Consider the following 24245-nt stretch of genomic DNA (forward strand, 5'->3'; position numbering starts at 1 on the left):
GACACTCATTGCGTGGTACAGAAGAAGTACCAGAGGTAGGTATTTCATGTGACCATTACCAACACGTCTATTGCTTCGCCTGTACGACCATTCAATGATTAACAACTTCAGAGACAGCAAAGCAATTTTACAATCCAAAGAGCGTCTAATGTCGATAACTTAGCAAGTGATCGTGTGACTTCCGACATGACAATAGTTCTGATCGTGGTGTTATTAATGACAAAGTGGAAGATGAAGACGAGGAGACAAAGTTCAAAGTTAATTTTTGCCCGGCAAAATGTTCAATGAACAGATGCATTTTAAAACGTATTAAGCCAATAAGCACAAAAACTTCAACTATCCACCCTATATATTCGTACTGACGACCAACCTATAGACAACGCAGTTAACCAATGGAAAATCGGCAAGCTTATTCATAGACATTAACAAGGACTTCGACAAGGTCTAACAAAGTTCTTCTTTACAAAGTACAAGAACTTCAAAGATCCAAATACCTGCTTTACATAATGACATATGTGCTTAAAAATAGACAATTAGGAGTAAGCATCGACAGAACCCTATCCTTTCCCTTCGCTCCCCAACAAGGCCTACCCCTCGGATCGCTGCTGTTACCGTTGCTATACAATTTGTTCTGTTATGACATACAGTACCTTTTCCGTTACTATGCACGTGGAGATTTTTAGTGACCGCACGCAAGAGACAATTAGGTGATTGATAGGTGCGAGGGAGACAGACTGCCGTTTCCCCTTCCACTATCAACGATCGGCTACCGTCGTTGACTTGCAAGCAGTACGCTTTAATCCGAAGATAGGTGTGGTTCTACGTGATTTTGGAAGGCAAAAATTACGCGCATACATGCAAATTTGAATGTGTCTTTCGAGAATAAATTTTAATGTAATCTTATCTCTACAAATGCCACAGTAGAAACGGCATTTTAGAACGCATCAATTGAAAACCAAGCTTTTTTTCTGGCATGATACGTCCTCGGATTAAGGCGTACAGCTTACGAGTCGACGACTACAGCCTGTCTCCCACGCACTTATCAATCGTCTAATTGCCTCTTGTTTGCACTCACTAAAACTATGTTCATAGCCGTGAAATTTGCACTAGACGGGATGTTCCAAAAGAAATAGCACAAGAGCAAATCGCACTTCGACTAATTACAAAGATTAGACATCCAAACAACCTGCTGCACAAGCTTTCCAACCAAATGCTTTACTACCTCACAAACATGAAAAAGATACAATAAGACAGCAGCTGATACGAATACAGAAAAAAATGCAAAACAACACTCATAACTGGATTATACTGGACCCTCTCTGCATAATCAGACTGGCAAAACGTTCCTGCTTCCGATTCGCCAGCACAAGTTTATTCGAATATTTTTATCGATAAGCTAAATAATCCCATTTATTATATACAAGTTGTTGAATAACTGTGATAACAAATCCATATAGGCTATCGATTATCGAAAAATAAGTCTAGTTTCCTTAATAAACAATTGTTCTAAGAACTATAATTTCTGAAATAGAGAGTGTTAAAATTCTAATTTTTTCTCTCTTCTTTTTTAGTTCACTTTAAAACTACTATGACTATTGAAACGAAGATCGATAAATCTTTATTTCTTAATCCAATAAATAAATAAATATTTATTTCAATACCTTTTTAATTGGGAAATATCGAAAAATAATTGTTTATATAACTAGTTAAAAATCCGTAATTTTCACTATGGAATGAGATTTTGCGATAAAGGAAAGTATTATAGCAAATAACGTTTTTTAATGAGCTTCATGAATTTATTGTTATAGTTTTTCTTTATAATGAAAAAAAATCGCAAAAACAGCATAAATTTAATCATATTCGACCTGCACTGTGCATTTGTGGGTTTCCGCAGCTATTCTAGCTACTGATGCTATTTGTTAACTGCGTTACGGAAAATAAAATCATTTAATCACCAGTTTTGGTAGCAATCTGAAGGAACAATAAAATATCAAATTTTTGCTTAGAAAGAAGTGCTTTCCTGGTACCATTTGCGAACAAAACAAAACGCTCAGCAAACTAATCAAAAAAAGAGTTTTGCCAAATTACATTACCTGCGTTCTCCAAATGTCTGTGTAATAAAGCTGTCTTTTTTCCGACGCGGTTTCTTTATACGAAAGAAGGAAAACTAATAACAGTTAACAATAGAACCTCTTTAAAGACGCTACCGGCTGTGCTTGAAAATGAAATATACTTTTAAGCTTCGGAACGTATTCACCTAACTTAGAAAAATAAAAGGTTTCCCCATTTTATGCCTGAGAAAACATCATCCATTGAGGAATAGGTCTGGGGTGCTGCTATTCAGAATTCCCGCTCATCATTATGTGGGATTTTTCCAAAAGTTTCATAATTGAACGATATTTCATTAATTTTTCTTTTTCTTCTCCCAGCCGGGAAAGACCTTTTTAAGATTAAAAAAAAACTTAACATACTAAGCAAAGAATATTCAATTTTTAAGAAGAAATTGCCAGTTTCCCCTGGAATTTTCCCTGAATATCTCCTTCGGTAAGTTGAAATAGATAATAAGGTTTTGCCACGTTTAGGAACGTCATCAAGTTAACTCCAAAACAGCACCTCCCATATCCATTGATAATATCCAGTCGAGCGAAAAATGGAAAAGTTTTTATTTTTCTTACGTAAATACGTTTTCACGGCATATCTAAAGAATTTCCAACTGTCGAAAGCACCCTTAAAACCCTTTCTTTGCGAGGATCGTTATTTATAAACGAATTGCAGACAGAAGAGATAACAATTGTGTTCTTGTCACGAATACGTAACAAACCCTCAGGTATCTTAAAAATAAAAATATCATAAACCGCAATATTTTTTGGATTACTTTCCCTTACTGAATAAACACTTCCAAGAACGCAGTCCTTATTTATTAAAAAGCAAAGCATTTTACAATAAAACACCATTAGGCTTCTTTTTTCAACTCTTGTTCATCTGGATTATTTTCTTTACTTTCTTCTTTTTGATTTTTAGACTCAATCACTTCTATTTGATCCTCATTTTCTCGTCTTCTCAGCAACTTTTTCTCCTCCTCATATCTCTTGGTATGAATATGAGAATGGAACTTACTTGTATCCTTAGCTTTGCTAGCTGAAATTGAATGGTGACATTATTTGTAGGGGCCTAGTTATCCGTTTTTTACCTACTAACAAATCCTTAAAAGTAAAGTTGTGTTTGAGAGGATGTGTTATGATAAACTCGTTGGCATCCTTAGAAAGATCTTCATAATACATGTAGCAATTTGCCAAGATATCTTCAGATTGTCCTCCACCATATGGGTCTGGTGGAGATGGAGATATCTCTTTAACAACATCCGGAAATAAACTCGCGACGGTATCTCGAAAAATGAAATCTCCTTGTTTTAACCTTTGATAAAAAGGTTTTACAGCGGTTGTAAATTCCTAATAGAGAGTATATTACCTTTCTTTTTGTCTTCGTTTCTTTCTCTCGTTTTCTTCATCCAATTTCAGCAAAGGCTGTCGCCTTTTCTCTAGTTCTTCCGTGTCCAACTGCTTCTTTTTGATTATCATCGCCTTTATTCTAGCTTCGTTTCTCAGGTGACGTTGCTCCCTAATCCCGTCTATATATTTTCCTATAAGCTCAAGAAAAAACTATACAATAGTTGAGGTATAAAATCATCTAAACCTGGTTGGGGGCCTTTTTTAACAGGTCTTTCAGGTAACTTCATATCTTTTTTTTTCTCTTTGGCCGTCTCCTCTTTAACTTTTTCTTCCGCTTTTTCTTTAATTTTCGTCAAATAAATTTCATTGCGCTTATTGAAATTCTCCTATTAGAAAAAGCGTCATATACTCTCTCAGAGTATTACAAAATTTCTTATACGTACTTGCCAGCTTAGGAACAACTTTTTCCTGTTAATTTCTCTATTAATAAACACTTCCATTAATTTCTTAATATGTGTTGACTCGGCCTCTGAAGTTTGTTCAAAATAGAACAACCTAAATGATCCTACAACAAAAACGTTGTAATAAATGCCCACGTACGTTAACACAAGTTCTAAAATTTAATTTCTAGTAAAATATACAATCAAAAAATTTTAAAAGTCAAAGCGAAGTAGATTCTACGACGTTTTCTTCTGTCTTACAACTCACCTCGTACGCCATTTTGTCAAGATTTTTTTTTAACTTCAATAAGATTTTCTTGACAATCTCCAATGATACTTTTCTTATGTATATGTCGGGGAAACATTAGGAATATTCTCCATCATTGATAATTTTGATGTTTTATTAAGTAAATTGATAGTAAGGCAAGGCTAACGAATTCACCACTACTCGACCGCAACCTTTCCCTTCTTTTCAATTACTGCCTTCTTCACAGTTCCCATCCCCCGTGGTCCTCTTGACTTAAGGGATGGTACCTGTTCGTCCTGGTTTTCCCACGGACCGAAACTGCACACATGGCCCTTAATTGCGTCGGTAATAGTGACCTCGTTCGACAGTGCTTTATCTCCACGATAAACCTGTCAACCTGCTCTTCAGCCTTATTGCTAACTCAAATTTTACATTTAAAACTTAAGAACTAATAAATCTCCGACATATATAACATTATAAATTTGAGCTACATGCTGGATTATTTTTCTCTTTTAATATGAATCTCTGTCCTACCTCGCTCATCTCCAATACCATAAATAGCCCTGTCACCCGAATACGGATGAATAGCTGAAGCAGTTAAAAGTCCGTTGGACATGACTTGGGTGAATATAGGACTTTTACTATTAATAGGCAGCATCCAGTGACTTAAAACTCCTGTCACTGAATGAAGAATTATCTTGAAGGGCTATAGAAACTTAAATGATTACCCCAGAGTAATTTGTGATTGGTGTTAATAAACCTGAAATGGGTTTAACTCCCCTTTAGTGAAAAACTGCCTACTCCTCCTCCACAGAATCGGTCTATCGGGAAGATCTTTCCTCCACAATGCAAAAATCTTCCCTCCAACCGAAAGTGTCGTGTTGTCCTCGCAAGAAGTATGAAGTGATGTGATAGGTCCATCATGGTATTTTGAATAGAAAATATACTTTGCTTGTTTAATGTTAACAACCTCTTCTGAATCAATGTCTTGACCCTCCAAGTGAAGCTCTACATAGTTCCCTATGTGATACAGGGCAATGAAAAAAGACAATCAAGTTTTAAATCAAACAAACCCTCGGCTGTGCCTATCTTAATCTCAGGTCTAATATTCCTATCATTGGTCATAATAGGCTTGTAAATAACCCTCTCTTTAATGTCATGTTTCTTTAATTGGCTAAGATCTTTTTCTTCATAAGTTAACCAACAAAATGATGTGTAACTTCTTGTTATCGCCTCACTCTTGTTCTTATCATCCTTTTTATTAACATTGATTCTACATCTCGGCTTTAGGTTCAAATGTAAAACCCTATAGGGAGATTCCTCCTGTTGCAAGGTATTAGGTTTCTGCCTAAAACGGTTGAATCTCTTGAGTGTGTATTCTCCAGGATGCATTTCAGGTTTGTCTTTTAGATCCCAGATTAGAACTGTTCCATCGAGACTGCTGGTCACAAATTGCATTGAGTATTTTTGGTTTCCCTCGTCGTCAAGTTCGAGAAGAGACAATGTACCGGTTCGGGAAAAATGGTGATGGGGTTCCACCCATGACACCCCTAGAGAGAAAAAGAACTAGATTAAAGACGATTCATATTATCGGTCAGGTCAGGGTCTGTCCATGGTCAGGTCAAATATTGCAATATCAATTTTATATTGATGTTAAGCGCGTATATCTTCAAATATTTACCACTAACAGCGCTCTTGTGTGAATGCCTTAGATCCGACACTGCTGCAGGTCTTACAATCGCAATATCATGAGAATCCTTCATCCACCCCATCAACGAATGCAGAAAATTTCTGTACTTATGTTGAAGTGTGGTTAAAATCTCTTTTTCTTCAACTTTCTGAAGCTTTTTTCGTAAATCCCACACAACCTTTCGATAAAATCAATGCAGTTCTATCATCATTTTAATAAGAACTATCTGAAACTTACGATCTGCCCATTCTTACATCCTCCAATCAATATGTTTTCATCAAAGTCACAAAAGGAGATTCTATGAATTTCTCTTGGAGACTCCAGGATTAGTTTCGGTTTTAGTGTGTCCGAAAAACTCCATATAAGCACAAGATTTACAGTGTAAACAGCTGTGTACACCTATGTCTAAATTGTTAAGAATCAAATTAATTTCCAAAATGAAATTTACCTCATCTCCCTTTTGAAGCCCAGTATGAAATATATTAGGACTGACGTCACAATAAGCAATGGCAACGATTCCTGTCCACATTTTATGCCAACAGATATCGGAGATCATCTTTCCTTTGCACAAATTGACCTCCATGAAGGATAGATACTCCACTAAGTCCTTAGAGAATTCGGTCCAGGTGGTACCTTTTGCCCAATTTGCGGTCTTTACTAAAGATTCATAGTCGTCTGAATATAAATTTATGGTCCCATTGACCTGCGGATTAAGAAAATATAAAAAATCTCATGAGGCTGAGTATACACTTACTTTGAGTAGATCAGATAAGTTGTCCAAATACTTATTAGTGTGTGCGATGGTTTTGGGGCTATCTATGGGCCCAGTCTCGTATAGATATTGGGTGGCAACATTTCTTGGGTAAGTACCTGGATTTTTAGATAAAATGAAACTCCTATTAAGCAACAATTGGCTTTACTAACACGTGGTTTGTGCTTCGGCAGACACTAAAGCTGGAGCCACCTGTACGGCACTATCAATCCTTCTCATGTAAACATTCGATAAATTCTCTTCAGCTGTACATCTCAGCTCCATGTACCCATCCCTCTTGTTTTCAGCCCTAAGCAGTCTAAATTGCACCTTTCTAGGGAAAATAGGATATCGAGTCTCCACTTCCACCTCCAGCAAGGGTCTGTTGGTTTTCACAATTGATTCGTCCACCTCTGCTTCAGATCCCATTGATTGCATGTAAAATTATTTTTCTTGATATAAAGGGCTCTTTAATCAGTAAATTACTAGTACCACTGATGAATGCCCTTGTAGAGTCGAGAATACAAACGTTCGTCCTGTTCCTGCCGCAGCTTTACTATGATTTTCTGCACATTGTCTGTGGCCTCTTCAGTTACGCAGAAATAAAATTCATCATCTTTGTCCTGAGTTTCATCGGCAATGTAACCTAAATTGAATCATATAGTTTGTTTATGTAGGTCTTATTAAGGTGGAAAAACACCAATCAATATTTCAGGTCTCGGATAGATGAGCATTTCTTCTCGTAAGGGTACAAATTCGGAGCGTTCTCCGTGTAACTCTAAATTGTCTTGAATCAACTTCTTCTTCACATATGTCCATGGGCTTTCTGACGTTACATTTTTCCCCACAACACATCTATGATAATGCATACTGATGTCACTTGAGGTTCAGAATCTCCTGAAAGCATCTTACTCTACAATCTTTTGAGTCGGCTCCGACAAAACAATCCTCCGCACCCCAGGGATATCGAGGAGATTTCGGCGCTTCTTCTTTTTCTTGCGCCTTCTCTTCGGGCTACTCAAACCTCTGCCGTCCACCTCTTCTGTGTCTTGCATTCTCAGAGTTAATTATTGAAGTTTCGTTATTCACAACAACCACCCTTTAATCTCAGCATTTAAATTACTGTCGAGCAAGCAAACTGCTGAAGGTAAACAACCCGTATTGATCAAACGCCTAAGGGCGGTTTTTCACAACAGCTGTATTTGGGTTTGTTCTGCTGTTAATGCATTTTTGCACTTCGCAGACTAAAGTGGTTTATTTACTCCCAATGGAGTTACAAATATTTTACTCCCGTTTAGATAATTAGTCGTTCGTGAACTAAAACGCTTTTCCATATTCCTCTATATTTCCTATATTCTCTTCCATATTTTAAATCGATTAAAAAAAATCGATTGTCACTTTAATCTACTTAGTTCCAAAATTCAATCTACCGGGTACAGTATACAGGGTTGTTAAAATCCGATCTACTGTTATTGCTATCCTCTAGATGTAAGAGTTACTGGGTCAGTTAAATTAGAACAAATGTGCCAAATTGATTACCCTTACAAGAACCAAAAACAATATTGCCAAATGATATTTAGTTTCCGAGTTATTAGGAGAAAACTAAAATTTTGCCAAATATATAATATCTGGATTTTTTGTAGCAGAATTTTAACCACGTATTCCATGCATAATAATAATATTAGTTTGATATATAATCAAGAAATGTTTTGTCAAAAAAATACAGAGTGTTGAAATTTTATATTTTTTTCAATTTTCCTTTTGTAGCTCTTAAAGTATTTGAGATATTTAGCTAAAATTGTGAGTATAAGTTACCTTTTAGGGTCTGCATTATTGGACAATATTAGATGATCATCAAAATCTATGGGGTGATATTTTTTGGGGTTATATTCAATTTAGAAACTTTTATGTGTTTTGACCATTTTAGTACCTTTCACCATTTTTCAGTTATTTGCAAAATGGTGAAATCATGCTACTTTTTTCATCGAGTAGGTCTAGTTGGTTTCTAACACTTCTCACCTTTTCTGACACTATATTTCCTGGCACACTGCAAAGTAGGGATTCATTTATTGACAATTTATGAATAAAGCAGATTTTTAACAGAAGAGAAATAAAAGTATAATAGTAGAGAAGAGGACAATAATAACTTCAAATATACAACAAATTAAACAACGATAATTTATATGCAATTTCTTGACAATGATGTATCACATGATAGACTTAATTGATGCTTTAGTTTAAAGAAGGGCACCTACATTTATTTCTCAATAAACTAGTCCTGTCCTGCAGCTCTAAATGATGATTGAGCTCTAAAATGCAACTAGTCTCTTATTAAATTTTTCGATTCTAATAAACGTAATAAACCGACCCTTCATTTTAAATTAAACTGAACATCTTTTAATGAACACACGGAATCAACAATTACTATCATCGGATTATTACTTTCGTTACCGTCGAAAAATTTATGAACTTATAGCTTGATTGACAATTTCTTTGCCTACATAATATTTCTGAGCAACATAATAATTGAATTTTTATTTAAAGCTGCCGGACGAACCTAGGGTCGTGAGAAAAAAATAAAGATACCTTTTTTTTAAACTAAAACATTAAACATATCAACTATGTAAGACGTCATGGTAAAAGGGTTACTTAAGACATTCAAAAACCTGCCAAAAAATATACAGGTCCGTATTTTGAAAAATGTAAGTTATTGTCATTACCTTAAAAACTAAGCAGTATTTAAAATTTAGAAATGTATTGGTTTGTAAGCATAAGAGAACTATACATTTTTTGTATCAAACATTTTACTAAAAAACCCTTAGTTTTTGCTTCATTTCGAAACTTATTTTTAGCTAAATTTGAGTTTTTTAATAATAGTTTGAAAACCAAAAATCATTTGGCAACATTGTTTTCAACTTTTAAAAGAATACCACATTTGGCGCATTTTCTTTAATTACCCGACCATATAACTCACCGTTTAAAAGATAGCAATGACAGCACATCAGATTTCGAACACTCTGTATTATCAGATCAAAATCTTTCTCTAGCCCAGAATGACCCCGAGTAATCGATTCATATTATACTTTATTTTATTTAAAGGTGTCTCAGAGCCCTATAGGAATTTAAAAAAAGGTTTTAATAGAAACATGTAGGATTGTGTAAGGGTACAAATTGAAGTGATAATAAAATATACACGTTAGCATATAAAGCCATGATAAAAGAAACTTCCAATTTTTGAAATGGTACACCCTGTACATTTTTGCATATTTGAGTTCCTAGTCGAAATCTACGCACATTTGATATGGCATATGCTATAATTAAAATCAAGAGATTATGACATCATTAGTGATAAAGAAAATGTATACTTTTAAAGAAGTCCTTTTCATCACCCATTGGACAGGATTAGGTACTTTATAGGTAAAGACAGTCCGACTTAACTCCACTGGATTTCTTCTTGCGCAAATCCTTGTACTAGCTAGGGAACTACTTCGACGATTTTATCAGAATCCAAAGGAGAAAAATTTGAACAAATTCTTGAAGGACCGCTTTCCTAATGTAACAATAGTAAATATTTATTTTCTAACTGAATCTCATTTTTTGTAAGTGTGAAAGTTGATTTTTTAAATACTCAACTGAAATACAATTCACAATCTCTCGATTTTAAGTATAGCGCATGCTATATCAAACGTGCCTAAATTTCGACTAAGAATTCAAATACGCGAAAATATACAGCGTATACCATTTAAAAAATTCCAAGTTTCTTTCGTCATACCTTTGTGCGTCATCTTGTAGGTTTTATTATCACTTGTGTTTGTAGCCCCAACATAATCTCACTTGACTCTACTAAAACATTTTTTTAAATACCTACAGGGTTGTGAAATATTTTCTATAAACTCCACTGCGAAACACCCTGTATAGTAAGAGTCATAGTAGAGCTATCAACAGTAACGACATTAGCCGACAACTGTCAGTGCTTAAACCGCCAGGAAGTGCTTGCCGCATTCACGATCAGAGCAATCTTCAAAAATATAAAAATATGAAATCATTCACCGAATTACTATTTATCTTCAGATAGCAATAATCACTTTTCGAGACAGCCCGTATAATACACTACTCTTTTTGATATAGTAAAGCCCAATAATTTGTTTCACGTGACGATTCCAATTGATCTCAAAGTGATTGAAATCAAGTGCATCCAGTGGAATCGTCCGGGAATCAGTCCCTTTAAGGAGAATTTTTGCCAATAAAAAGTGCATAAAAAGACTGAGTACAATTTATTTTACACTGCCAACAGCAGTGGAAAATGAAATACTCTTTCGACTTCAGACCGTCCTTTCTAGAAAAATAAGAAAAACAAACCTGCTCCAATTTTTCGCTTGAAGGAATAATATCTATTGAAGATGATGTCTACGGAGCTAACTAGAGTGTAGTGACGCCTTTTGACGGACAAGCTATTGGTTGTTCCTTGTCTTCAGTGGAGGGCTAGAAATTAGCTCAAAGTTACTATTATTTTGCCTTGATTTAAAAACCAATTCAGCAAAATCAATATCGAACAGCGGCTCATTCGAAACACATCAAACGCAAAGCACTCTATCAAAATATTTGAAATGTGCCCTAAACTTTAATCTTTCCCAGTTGATATCCTGACATTCACGACTCCATTTTCGCTATGTGTCGATAAAATGCATCAAGTGAATACATTAAGGGTTTGTAGTGCCATTTTGGCCATCAATAAAGCTAAAAATGCACCATGAATCGAAGTAAAATTGTCATCCGAGAGTATTTTCAACTCTAACAAATTCCCGAAATGCATTTCATTTTTGCAAATTCATTTTATTTCGCCTTAAAGACGTGAGCTTCGCCGTGTATGAAATCTGCGTATCAAAGTGCATATTCGACGTTTTAGAAACGTTGCATAACAGACGTTTCAATTTTACTCCCTTCTGCGTTGTTAAAATAGCGTTTATGTTGAATTCCTATAATCACCAATATCGCTTACATTTGAAATCTGATGAAGTTGGTCTTTGTTCAGTACCAAAAATTGCGTGATTTTTTTTCCTCCCCGGCTCTTCAATTAAAACGATTAGGACCGATTTACTCGTATTTCTCCCCGTTTAAAGCGAAAACTATTTGAGAATCTGGCGATACGAATAAATCGGACCGTACATTGACCAGAATCGCTTGTCCCGACATTTCGACTTTTATTATAGATGGGGATTAGATCACACAGTGAGTATATCAAAGTTTCAACCAGCATGGGCATTGTTTTTAAGAAATATGGCTAGATTTTTGTCGTGCTGGTCTACAAATAAAAATTGAGTCAATAATGCAACAAGAAAATAAGACTCTGTGGCGAATTCACGGCAGTTCATAATTCTATAAAAATTTATATCCTTCCATGTAAGGCTAAACTCGACAATTTCTAATGAAAACTTTATATCATCATTTTTAGTCGATCAAAAAGTTTTCCGTGTTTTCAAGTGCAAAATTGCATACGCTTTCATTGCCGCATGACCCTTCCGCTCAGGCATTTTAAGGCACAAGTAACAGTTAAGCGTCTTCTAAACTTGTTATGTAATATACCATATTTCACTTTCTTTCAATACTTTATAATCCGAATCACTCCTTTCTCCACACGTTTTCTTTACATGTGTCTGCGTTGCCTTTTTGCAAACACATCTCGAGCATAACTTGCAAGCATATTGTATGGACACATGCAAACATCTTTTGTAGTGAGAAGATCGGGCTTAAAGGCTTTTCTAATAATACTGCACAGCAAATACAGTGTTCGTTTCAACTTCGGATATCTTACATCATATCTTTTTCACGCTCTCACGTTTAGGATAATTTCAGGGCGTAAAGGGTTCGCCACGTAACCCGTTCATTAGAACTTTTTTAGCCCAATGACATTTGTTTGAAGCTAGATTGGACCTTTTGAATTCAAGTAAAATATTTTTAAGATGGGGATACCACCGATGCCACCAAAAGTAGCTTCCAACTTTGTTGTTTTAAATAGAACCCCCTATTTCTTTTGTCATTTTTGGATTTTTCGTGGGAATCAGTATCGTACGTTAACTAGTGCGAATTGTGGAATCGGTGTTTCGGGACTCATATCGAACCTAATAAGTTACACTTTGACGTATTTAAATTTGACAAAAAGTCTTCCACATTACCGGAACAAGCCTCCGAAGTTGTATGAGTGCAAACATCAATAATTAACTTGCTTCAAATGGGATACCCTGTAGTTTGGAACATTTTCCAGTTGGGAATTTGATTCTGTATCAAATATTATTAAATGTTGTGTGGATCGATTCTGGACATGTACTATCGCTCATATGTAGAACAACTTTCTAAATTCAATTTTTTTTCCGTAACAACATCAATTTGTTAAAATCTATTACATTAATTATTAATTAAAATTTTTAAAAAATATATTAATGTTAAGATTTGTTTGTTAAATGTTTTAAAACTGTAAATTAAAAAAATATTTTAAACCATATGGAGCAAAAGTAAACCAACTAAAACATTTCTTATATTTTCCCTTATCATTAAATATTTTATTTAGCATCTAGTAATAAATCCTTTTTTTAATTACTTCCCAAGATCTGTTCTTAACACACTTTAATAATTTTTCAATGCAATCTTCAAATATTGATTTCAAATATTTGGCACGACTTTAAACAAATCCACTATATTTGTTATTCTTTTATCATGAACTTTTTTACCAATTTCAGTTCCAAGGTTCTCTATGGGATTCAGATCAGCGCTTTGAGCCGGCCAAATCATTACATCAACGTTATGTACGGTAAACCACTTATTAATTAATTTGTATGCTTCGGGTCGTTGTCGTATTGGAACGTCCACCGAAAGCACATATTTTCTTCTGCGCGGAGAAGCATGCGATTATCTATAATATTTTTATACAGATATTGAGATATCGATCAATAATTCCATAAATTTTAATAATAGACCCATGCGAAACCCTCTGAAACACACTCAAACTATAATACCGCCACCTCCATGTTTAACCGTCGATTTAGTCTATTTCGGATTAAACCGTTCATTAATTGGTTTTCTGACCCAGCAAATTTCGTCTGATTTAATCAGTTTAAGTCGACCTTCATCAGAGAAAAAAATTATATTCCATTTTTTATATAACCAGTTCATATTCTCTTTCGCACAATGCAGTCTAACCTTTTTATTTATTTTTTTTTTATATGAAAGGCTTGTTTGCCGATTTTCTTCTACATAAGTCAGCGCTTTTTAATTTTCGTTTTATGGTACTCACTGATACTGAAACACATAACTCTTGTGTGCGACTTGCACAGTTGAACGGATCCTGGATAGATAACATTTTAATTATTCTGCCCATTACTTTATCAGTTTTTTATTTTCGACGATACATCGCAAATTCATCTAAAGTTTTTCTATTTCCAAGTTAGTTTTAGTAAAGTTAAAAATCACCCTTAACATTATTTATTTATTAAAATTTTATTCTGGTGCAATTTCATACCGCTTTTAACCACTTCAAAATGTTTCTAAGATTTTTTCTTTTGAATGATGCGATAAATGAACAGCTCTTGGTATCTTCAAACATTCGCGGTCAATACGGTGACTAGCAAAGTCGACATGATATAATAACATAAGTAAAGAAATTGGTTGCTTTAGATACAAACCCTACGGGGGGCAAAATAGTTTGATAAAACGACATTAACAAAATGTATTGAAAATATGTGTGTACCTTTACAACGTTTGAACAAGAAACAAATATATTTTATTAATGCTAAAAAAATATTTTTTGGAAACATACTTATTTAAAATTTTTAAATAGTTGCTCTACGTATGAGCAATAATGTATATTTGTTACGTGTCTCGATGGGCCTTAACATTCGTTCAAATTACAACAGAAGGAAGTGATGTATCCGCAACACGTTATTCTGTTGGTTCATTGTGTTCATTCAAAAAGCTAACTTTAAAAAATTGCAATGAAAAAATCAAAAAGTAAGTTTGGAACGTAGTTGGCGATAAATTTCCTATACTTCAAATTACGGGCGGGTGTTGAATTGTTTTGACTAACTGTGTTCGACACTTCCTCATTTGTGCTGCATTCGTGGATATTTTTTTAATAGACAAATGATTCTGATGAGACACTCAATTTTGAAGTTATTCAAATGTTCTGCATTTTAATACTCTGTTTGGTGTTAATAAACCATTCCGCGCGTACTTTGCAGATCGAAACTGCAACGGATTCCAAAACCGGGGGGCAAATATTGAAATCTCGATATTCTCACCCAATATCATAAATATCACAAATATTATGCAACTCGCATTTTAATCGATTGAGCCAATGACTCCATAACTGCCATATTTCTTTTCAAATCGCACATACGTATCGAGCATAATCCTCGTATTTCTTCGGCTTGTTATGTAAAACATTTTGTCAAAGTTTCCTATTAACAACTCGCAAACTTTAAGCGGCAGCACCGAACTGTCAAGCCAACCGGAAAGTATTTTATCGATGTTGCAATGAATTTCCTTCACTTGCAAATTGCTTTGAAAATTTTCCAATTTGTTCGCCTCTGCTTGCCTTCGACTGACTGGAGTGGTTCTTGACTTGAGTTATTTTTTGTTGGTCCCGAGTCGATTGGTAAATCAAAATTGCTTGGCTTTCATGCGATGCAAGATTATTCTTTGCCGATCAGATACAAGAAATTTCCCGAGAAACTGAGAAGAAAATAAAAATATTTTGAATATAATGAAGGAACGTTTTCGGTCGGAGATTATTTACTGAGACAGCAAACTTGTTTTAATTTAATTATATCCAATAAACTTTGGAATTGGAATAATATACCTAGTTTGCGACGCTCGGAAGCGTCTTTTAAAGTTGCCACGAGAAATCAACTTTAACTTCACTCGGGGCCAATTTTCCCATGAATTCCATTTATAAAGGGCTCCTTAGCTTCTAAATGAAACGTACTTAAACCCTACTAAACTCACGATGTGAAGAGCAAGTATACTTCATGTTACTTTTCCATTAACAATCCATAAAAAAGTCGGGCTCACAGTTGCGCGAATTTCAATCTAATCGATCGGCGATTCAATTAAGAACTCCCGCAGAACATCATCCATAAATAACACTCCACGTAATTACACCCAAAGTTTCCTTGCATACTTGCCCCTTATTATAACATACTTTTAATACGAAAGTATTTCAAAATTACATATTTTGCGAAAATCTCAACTTAGCGTACTGTAAAGTAAGACGTTCATCGAAGTTAATAACATAAATAGAAGCGCTGCCGCTCGTTAAAATTTAAATTACACTCCGAAGTTGCGATCGGAATTTTCCAGAGTTGCAATTCTTTTCGGGCTTACTTATAACGAATTATGTTTCTAAGTTTGTTATTCCCGTCATTTAAAAGTTTTGGACTTGGAATGGTTTTCTGGATTTCTATAGTCAACGGGCCTAGAAAGTTTTAGCCATAATAACAAGATTGCTGATTAGTGCGATTATGCAATAAGCATTTGAGTGATTGAGAATTGTGTACTGAACTGAAACGTACAAAAATTAGAACGGTTTTTCTTCGATACGACTGACGACATTTCCAAATTTTTATACAGAGCGATCCATTGGAAACGAGACATGACGAACCCCGACATGTGGGGGTGAGGAAAATATGACGAATGGACCAAACATGTCTTGTGCCAATGTTGCGTGTTTCAGAATTACAAGGGTCTTAAAGGTTGAAATTTGATTTTAAAATCCTTTAACAACTTATACCTAGGTGTTGTAAGAAGCCAAGTTGCGTATCTCCTAGAGGGCGCTAATTACAACTCACCACTTCGATATATTTGGACGTATATCTTTATGAGCGCAGTTAAGGACAAATTCTATTAAATATATATATTGTATAATGAAAGAACGTCTATTTTTACTCAAAAAAGGTATTCTCGTTTAATCCCGATATATATCTTCGTGTGCGAGATTTATACCCATAAGCTAATTCGCGTCGTGCCATTCCAAATCCTCAAAAACGATGGTGGCTGCTAGCGCGCTAACATTTGAACAACGTTTTTCCACATTGGTGGATCGGCCATGCTAGTAAATTTCCATGGCTCGCGACAAGTCCAGCCCTATAGGTCAAACACCATAACTTTATTAAAAATGAATAAATAAATAATTTATTAGCTCGGTATTATTAATTTTTAAGTAAGTCTTTCGCCACATTAAAAAAATGAAAAGTCATTAAGAGATGAAAATGAAGTCTTGTTTACGCAGCTGCGTTAAAATGACCTTCTAACTCGATATACTTCACTATTCTTTTTTTCTAAGATCTTTTTATTCTAAATTACACATCGGCGTTATTCCTGATATCATTAGGTTGAATTTTTTGCCACAATTCTTCGCTAGTTCCTTTGTACACAATTGCCTCCGTGCTTGACCGTATTGAGAAGTCCACTGGATTAAGGTCTGGACTTCTCGCAAATACAAAACGGAAATAACAGCTTCAAGCCCCTTACAAAGGAAGAAATATTGTGTGTACAGATAGTTTAAGGACTTCTTTGACTTTTCAAATGTATTAAAATTTTTACTCACTTATGTACTTCGACGGACGATTTCGTCTATTTGCTGCCTCTTAATAACGGACCAATTACGACCGATCCACGTGGAAGTGAAAATAACCAGCTTAAAGCCGCTTCTAGGAGAAGAAATGATATGTCTGCAGAGAGTTTAAAACCTCGTTTAATATTCGAAATTGATTAAAGTCTTTACCTGTCTAATACTTCAACGGTCAGTTTTGTTCCATTAAAGTCTTCCAATAATAGATACAGTACCACTTTATTCGCGTAGTAGTGAGAACTTAACGCCTCGTTTAGAACAAAAAGTTAAATCTGCAGCTATTTTGATTTCCGAAGAACCTTTTTCTGGGCAAATAAAAAACAACGTTTTAAGCATTCATGGAAAATCCAGAAAAATTCATATTTATCTCATAACTTTCCCGAGTCTTCTACCTCTTTTCCCGTCAATTTCGGGGTCATAAAACGCATTTATCTTCCAAAAAATTATATTCATATTAAATGTCCACGAGTATTCTTGCTACTTGCTACGTTTCATTGCATCATGCTGCATGCTCCTTCCGAATCTGCATTTATTTGGTTTTTTGTTTTTATTTACTAGGAAATTTTGACGTAATGTAAAATAACGGGTTTTCATATAATATTATTGGTTGAAATGAACAAATTCTAAATTGGAAAATGGAGATGAAATCATAATATTTCAGAGCGATATGGGAGCAGGTTTTTAAATTTTCAAAAATTGCCTATTTATTTGATTTCCGGATAAATTTTTTACTTTTAATTAAAATTTCTATTCCAAACGACTGGTTCAGGTACACACAAGGAAATCCATACGGATTTAAAAAAATAATCGCTTTTGCTCATTAAATCTGATTTCAACGATTACCAGTTAGTTATTATCCTGGTACGAAACCTTATTAATAGTGATCAAATACAAAAGCGAGTAGAGAATTATCGCAGGCCGAAATGCGCTCATTGTTTACGTAAACGTTATGTAAACTGAATAGACTGGTCAGCCTTTTCAGCCGCAACTCGAATAACAATCTACAATACTCAAAACCGCGAATTTGTTCACCAAAATATCCAGGCGTTCATTAAACTAATGGCATCGAATACTATATTGGCATTAATTAATTCTCTGTCAACAAACGTTTAGTAGTAAACGTGCTGCATATATTATTGTAAATAGGTAGAGGGTAATAAATTTGCTAAATCGTTATAAATCGCCGAGATTACAGTAATACATTATACTAACTAAATTTAATGAACTTTGCAATTTATTTAGGTTTCTCCCTCCCTAAATAAAATTAACCGCTGACAGGAACCCTAAATAACCATAAATTTTCTGTAATTATAATTGCTTTTGCAGCATTTATCACCGGAATTACATATGAATACGATATACAGTTCATGTTTAAGTGACAGCATAAAGTATACGACGGTTAAGATTAAGCATTTAAGAATCCGCAAATATCTCCAATGACAGGCTTCTTATTGAATTCGTTTCCTGCATTTATTCAAACTATTGCTAAATTTACAAGTATAAAACCTTCCTTGACCTTCCAATGGAGCCCTATAAACAATTTACTTTATATTAGTCCCGATCCCACTGGCCCCTAAATTATCTGATATCCGGAATTATAGGGCATTCGTGAGACATGCCTCGGAATACATTGTTCAGTCTAACGTAATAAATAGAGGAACTGCAAACCATCTCCCAGGCCCTGATGTCCTTTTACAACCACTAAACTCATGAAATATTTATGAATCGTTGATGAAAAATATAACGTCGGGCTTTCCAGGCATAAAAATCCCTGAGGGAATAGGAGACGTATACCCGAAAGTATTTTGAGTTAAAAATAAACCAAATTCTTCATTATTTTTGTGCAAATTGCAGAGTTGTTGATCAAGCAAACTCATGTTCGGGATTTAAAACTTTCAGGGTCCTCTTATTGAAAGAGCCATCTCCAAGCTAGGTGCAGATAAAACGTAGAATTAATTTAAGTTGTGAGAAGTGATATTCATCTTCAAGCATAGACCTGGTAAGTTTTCTATTTGAAATGAAAGTTCCGACTTTATATAACCCCTTAACGTACCATCTCAAAAATTCCCGGTTAAAAAGTTCGTTCCCAAGTTTATGTCAGATCCGAGATTTAAGGCGATGCCATCTAGGATGCTATATCTTTTTAAGGATGGAAGACGTATCTACGTTAAACTGGATAAAGAAGAGTATATTTATTTAGAAGCTTTTTTAAGGAAAGTTCTACTTTCAGGTACATAAGAATGAGATCCTTGTCGTTGAAATGTCTATAAGGGAGATGGAGATTCGCGCAATTATACGAGGATAGTCCGAGAAGTACCCAACCTAACACCTAAAAAAAATACATTCCGATAATGATGCATTATTTCTCAACATAATTTGCTTTAAGATTGACACACTTTTTCCAGCGATGTTCTATGAAGAAGCTTCGAATCTTTCAAAATAGACATCAACCGCGGACTCCGCCTCTTCGTTATTGACAAATCTTTTTCCATCGAGTTATTTTTTTAAGTTTGGATGTAGAAAATGATCTGAAAGGGTTAAATCTGGTAAATGGGATGAATGAGGAAAGAGTTCGAAACCAAGTTGATTGATTTTAGCCATCGCGATGACGGAAGTGTCAATCTTTCGTTTTCATCAAATGCGGTCGCTTTTTCCTAATTTCTTCGATCAAACGCTGCAATAAATTTGTATAATATTCTCCGTTCATTGTTTTTCCTTTAAGGAGATGGGAAATAAAAATTATCCCACGTTCATCCCAAAAAACTGAAGCCATCGCCTTTCCTGCAAATGGAACGGTTTTCGCCTTCTTTGGAACCGATTATCCTCTTTGAGTCCATTGTTTTGACTGCTCTTTCGTCTCAGGTGTGAAATAATGGACCCATGTTTCATCCATAGTTATGAATCCGCGCAAAAACTCGGCTTTATTGCTGCGAAACTTTGCCAAACACTTCGTTGTAACATCCTCACTGCGCTGTTTTTGTTCAATTGTGAGTAATCGCGGCACCCATCTTGCACAGAGCTTTCTCATATTTAATTGTTCGGTCAAAATGCGATGTACAGTACTTTTTGAAATGCTTATTTTCCAGTACAATTTTGTGAATTTTCACCACAACATCTGAAGCGGTTAAATCTGGAGGGTCATTGGGCCGACCGCTACGGGTTCCCTCTTGGCAGATCGCGTTAAAATCATCCAATATTTTGTTGTTAACACGTGTTAACGCATGACCATATTTCCCCAGAGTAGAATCTAACACCGCTTTGATGTTGGATGAACTAATACCTTTCAAATGAAAATAATAAATCAGGCATAAATGACCAATTTTTTCGATGTTCACATAATCTCTAAAAGTGTTCACTAAAAATAACTTCAAAACAAGTACAAATCAATGTGGCACCCTCAAATTGTGCACATACGCTTTTCAAGGTTAGATCTTTGCAATATCGGCAATTTTTCACCAAAAAATCGCCTTCTACAGAGTGTTTATTAAGTACTTAACTCAAACTTCAAAAGGTAAATCTTCGACCAATTTTAATATAAAAAATTAATATAAACGTAGTTTCGCCGCGGCTTGATTCTTAAGGTAGTTGCCTCTAAATAGAGTTTTGTTTTCTGCTTTGATCATATTTTTGTTTAATAACGTGGCAATTTAGCGAAATCCTGGATACTAGAAGTATCAGTAATGAGATCCTCAATATCCACTTAGTTTTTTGTATAAAGTTAAAGGACGCCACATACGATGTAACACCTAGATTTAAATAACCATAACTCTTAGCATTTGTCGCTGAAAGCCGCCGTTATAAATAAAAAAAGGATTTAAACATAAACCTGCGTTGAAAGTTTATAAGTTGAATGACAAAGTTTTTGAAAAATAAGCGGGAAATGTGTCCTTTGTTGATCATATTATCATGGGATAAACTTATATCACTCACAAGACTAAGTCTAAACGGCTTTTGTAAATAAACTAATAACATTTACAATAATTGCTGAAAATAACTGCCGACTACTGCAGTGCGTGCATCAATTCACATTAACATTGATTGACGAACTGTTTCAAATATACCTGGTGTCTGATTATTAATGGCAAACGAACCAAATGTCCTATTTTCTAGGTCTTGTTCATTGTGGACCGGGGTTTTATAAACTAGTCACTTCAAATGACCTCACAGAACATAACCTAAAAGCTTCAAATCTGGTGATCTGGGAGGCCAGGTTTGCGGTCCCGCTCTTCCTATCCAACGGTTAGGGTATTTCTCGTCCAGAAATTGACGCGCAATCCAACTAAAGTGTTGCGGTGTTGCATCGTTCATTAACCGCAGCCAATTTCTAATTTCCAAATCTAGTTTTTCTAAATGTTCAGGAAACCGGTGCCCGAAAAACCTTCGGTACTCTTCGCCATCAAATTTTTGTGAAAGAATGGAAGATCCAATACGGTGACCACCAACAATTTCAACCCAAATATTTCGAGAAATTGTACTTGAAAACGATTTTCTATGACAACATTCAGATTATCCCCAGCCCAGATATGGTTATTGTGAATGTTATTTACGGCATTTTGAGAAACCGAAGCTTTATCTATGGAAAGCGCATGGCTTAAGAAATCCGGGGTTCTTAATAACCTATCACGCAACCAAATGCTTAAATCTCCTCTGAGGGGAAAATCTCTAGGTAATAGAGCCTGCATGCGTTGCATATGATAAGGATAAAGTTTTAGACATCCGTAAATTTCTCACATAATTTTGTTTGTAATATTTAATTCACGATCAATTTTCCGTGTAGTAATTTGCGGATCATCTTCTATTTTATGTCACTCAGCTTCTTCAATCTCGACTCTCGCAGGCCTTCCTAGGACACCTGTTGTCCTTTTAAAAATGCCAGTTTTAGAAAGTCTTCGGTGAATATTAATGAAAGTTTGGACGTGTGAAACCACCCGTTAAGGAAATCGCGCCTGATACATTCGTCTTGCAGCTTGTGCATTACCGTGAGCCATTCCATAGGTGAAATGAATGTCTGCTATTTCTACCTTAGTACACCGGTACATTTTGAACACAACACGCAATAAATTATCACTTATAACATCAAAATGACAATAAAACACTTTTCTTTAAATAAACTGAGATTATTGATTCTGTTGCCATGGCAACCTGTGGATTGTTTTCCAAGGCTTGCTATGCAATGTGCCTACTCTTTTTTGCGTAGTGACGCTACAGAGGAAAGATACAGCACGTCTTTTGCGAATTTTTATTTTTATCTAATCTTCCCTCCTCAACAAAATCAACTCTAACCCACCCTAATACTACCTTATATGGAAATCATACTTGAGTGATCGACTGTTCCAAGTGAGAGTGGATGACAAATTATCAGACCTAAAAAGCATTAAAGCCGAAGATTCTCAAGGCTCAGTTTTCGAATCAACCTGATACAGTTTATACACTGCTAACATGCCTAATGGTCAAAATGTTTTAATCTCAACTTTTGCCGATGATACTGCCAAACTAATGGCGGCAGGAAGTGAGTGTTTACAGGCTACCGCTAGCAAGCAGGAAGAGCTAAATTACTTTGAGAGCTAACTTCCTAAATGGAGGATAGAAGTGAATCAACAAAAGTCTGTAAATGTAATTTACACGTTGAGGAAAAATACTTGTCCTCCGGTTACGTTAAATGAAGTCCTTATCCCTCAACAGGAGTCTGTCAAATACAACATCACTTGGGTTACGGACGAAATACTTAGATTTTCACTTAAACTTAAGGATCGAATCAAAAAACATCTTCATGCCTTAGCGAGTAATTTGCTCAGAGAGCCAGCAACGAGGAGACTGAAACGTTTCCAACCAAACAATTTGCCTGACTGTAAGGGTGGATACGGGATAGGTGTACGTATTGTACATATATTCTGTATACTGTGATTTAAGGGCCACACCCTGTTTGCGTATTAGAAGAACTCATGATTGAGTTTTACACAAGCTCCTTTAGATCAACAAATATGTTCTAATTAGCAAATTTACTTATTGTAATATATTGTTGAGGATTGTAAATAGCAGTTAAATTTCAAAAGAGTCGAATCTTCCCTAATTTGGTGATGGTAATTTGTGAACTGATAGTCCAACATAGTACGTGACTCTAAATAATGTATTTTTTTGCTTATTTTTCAAAAACTCTCAGTCATTAAAGTTAGAAACATCGAACGTAAGTTTAAGTTTAAACCTTTTTTTTGCCAAAACGACTGCTTTCAGCGACAAATACTTAGAGTTACAATTGTTTAAATCCATGTATAACACTGTATGTGGAGCCCTCCAACATTAAACAAACGACTAAATAAATGTTTCAGTTTCTCATCTACGATACTCTGAGTATCTAGAATTTCATTAATTTGACATATTACTGAACAAAAATATAATTAAAATACTGAACAATTTTTTTTTCTGAAGCCATGTATTTCAAGCACCAAATCGATACGGACCCGCGCTCATATGAACTTTTTATCTTAAAATTACTTAAAGATTCACTCTTTAAAATTTGTACAAATACGTAATAAACACCCTGTATATGTCAGGTCGGGTCCTTCTGGGATGATCCTCGTACTTCATATCAGCTCGGATTTCATTGTTCGAACCAGGTCAGTTTCATTTTTTCAGGTTAAAACAGATTAATAAAAGCGACTAATGCAGCTACCTCTAAAGTTTATCGCTAGCTAGTTATTTCAAGTAAAAATATTTTTTCGAACCAATTTAGCTTGTTTTATATAGTTACAATGGAGTTACTTCTTTCAGGCCAATTGACACTACTTTGTTAAATTCAGACCAAAGTTATTTGTTTGAGTGAGTTTAAATTGATTTTGTTAAAGTCGTCTGTTCGGTTTAGTTTGTACGAGTCAATATCAAAGTCAAGTCAATATGAAATTTCCGTTGATCTTTCAGGTTCATTTTTCAGTTTCGGTTACTTGGTTCCCGTGAATCTCCCAACACAAATTCTAACCGAGTTGTCGATTTGAGTTGCTTTGTTCGGCTCAGCAAGTTAGTTGCTTTAAGTCAGCTTAAAACGCCTCGTTC

General features: G+C 35.1%; 1 protein-coding gene across 1 annotated transcript; it reads right to left on the reverse strand.

Moving 5' to 3' along the window:
• Nucleotides 1-2953: 2953 nt before the first annotated feature.
• Nucleotides 2954-7685, reverse strand: mmm (missing minor mitochondria). Its single transcript, XM_066290999.1, has 16 exons — nucleotides 7490-7685; nucleotides 7278-7432; nucleotides 7070-7223; nucleotides 6751-7013; nucleotides 6581-6696; nucleotides 6275-6529; nucleotides 6064-6225; nucleotides 5818-6004; nucleotides 5210-5686; nucleotides 4897-5156; nucleotides 4671-4842; nucleotides 3893-4014; nucleotides 3694-3835; nucleotides 3469-3640; nucleotides 3191-3414; nucleotides 2954-3138 (listed from the first exon to the last, which is right to left on the reverse strand). Exons 1-16 carry the CDS (start codon nucleotides 7630-7632, stop codon nucleotides 2954-2956), a joined length of 3189 nt encoding a protein of 1062 aa, XP_066147096.1. The 5' UTR covers nucleotides 7633-7685.
• Between the last annotated feature and the right edge of the window lie 16560 nt (nucleotides 7686-24245).

This window comes from Euwallacea fornicatus, chromosome 1 (genome assembly GCF_040115645.1).
Source record: "Euwallacea fornicatus isolate EFF26 chromosome 1, ASM4011564v1, whole genome shotgun sequence".
NCBI lineage: Eukaryota > Metazoa > Arthropoda > Insecta > Coleoptera > Curculionidae > Euwallacea > Euwallacea fornicatus.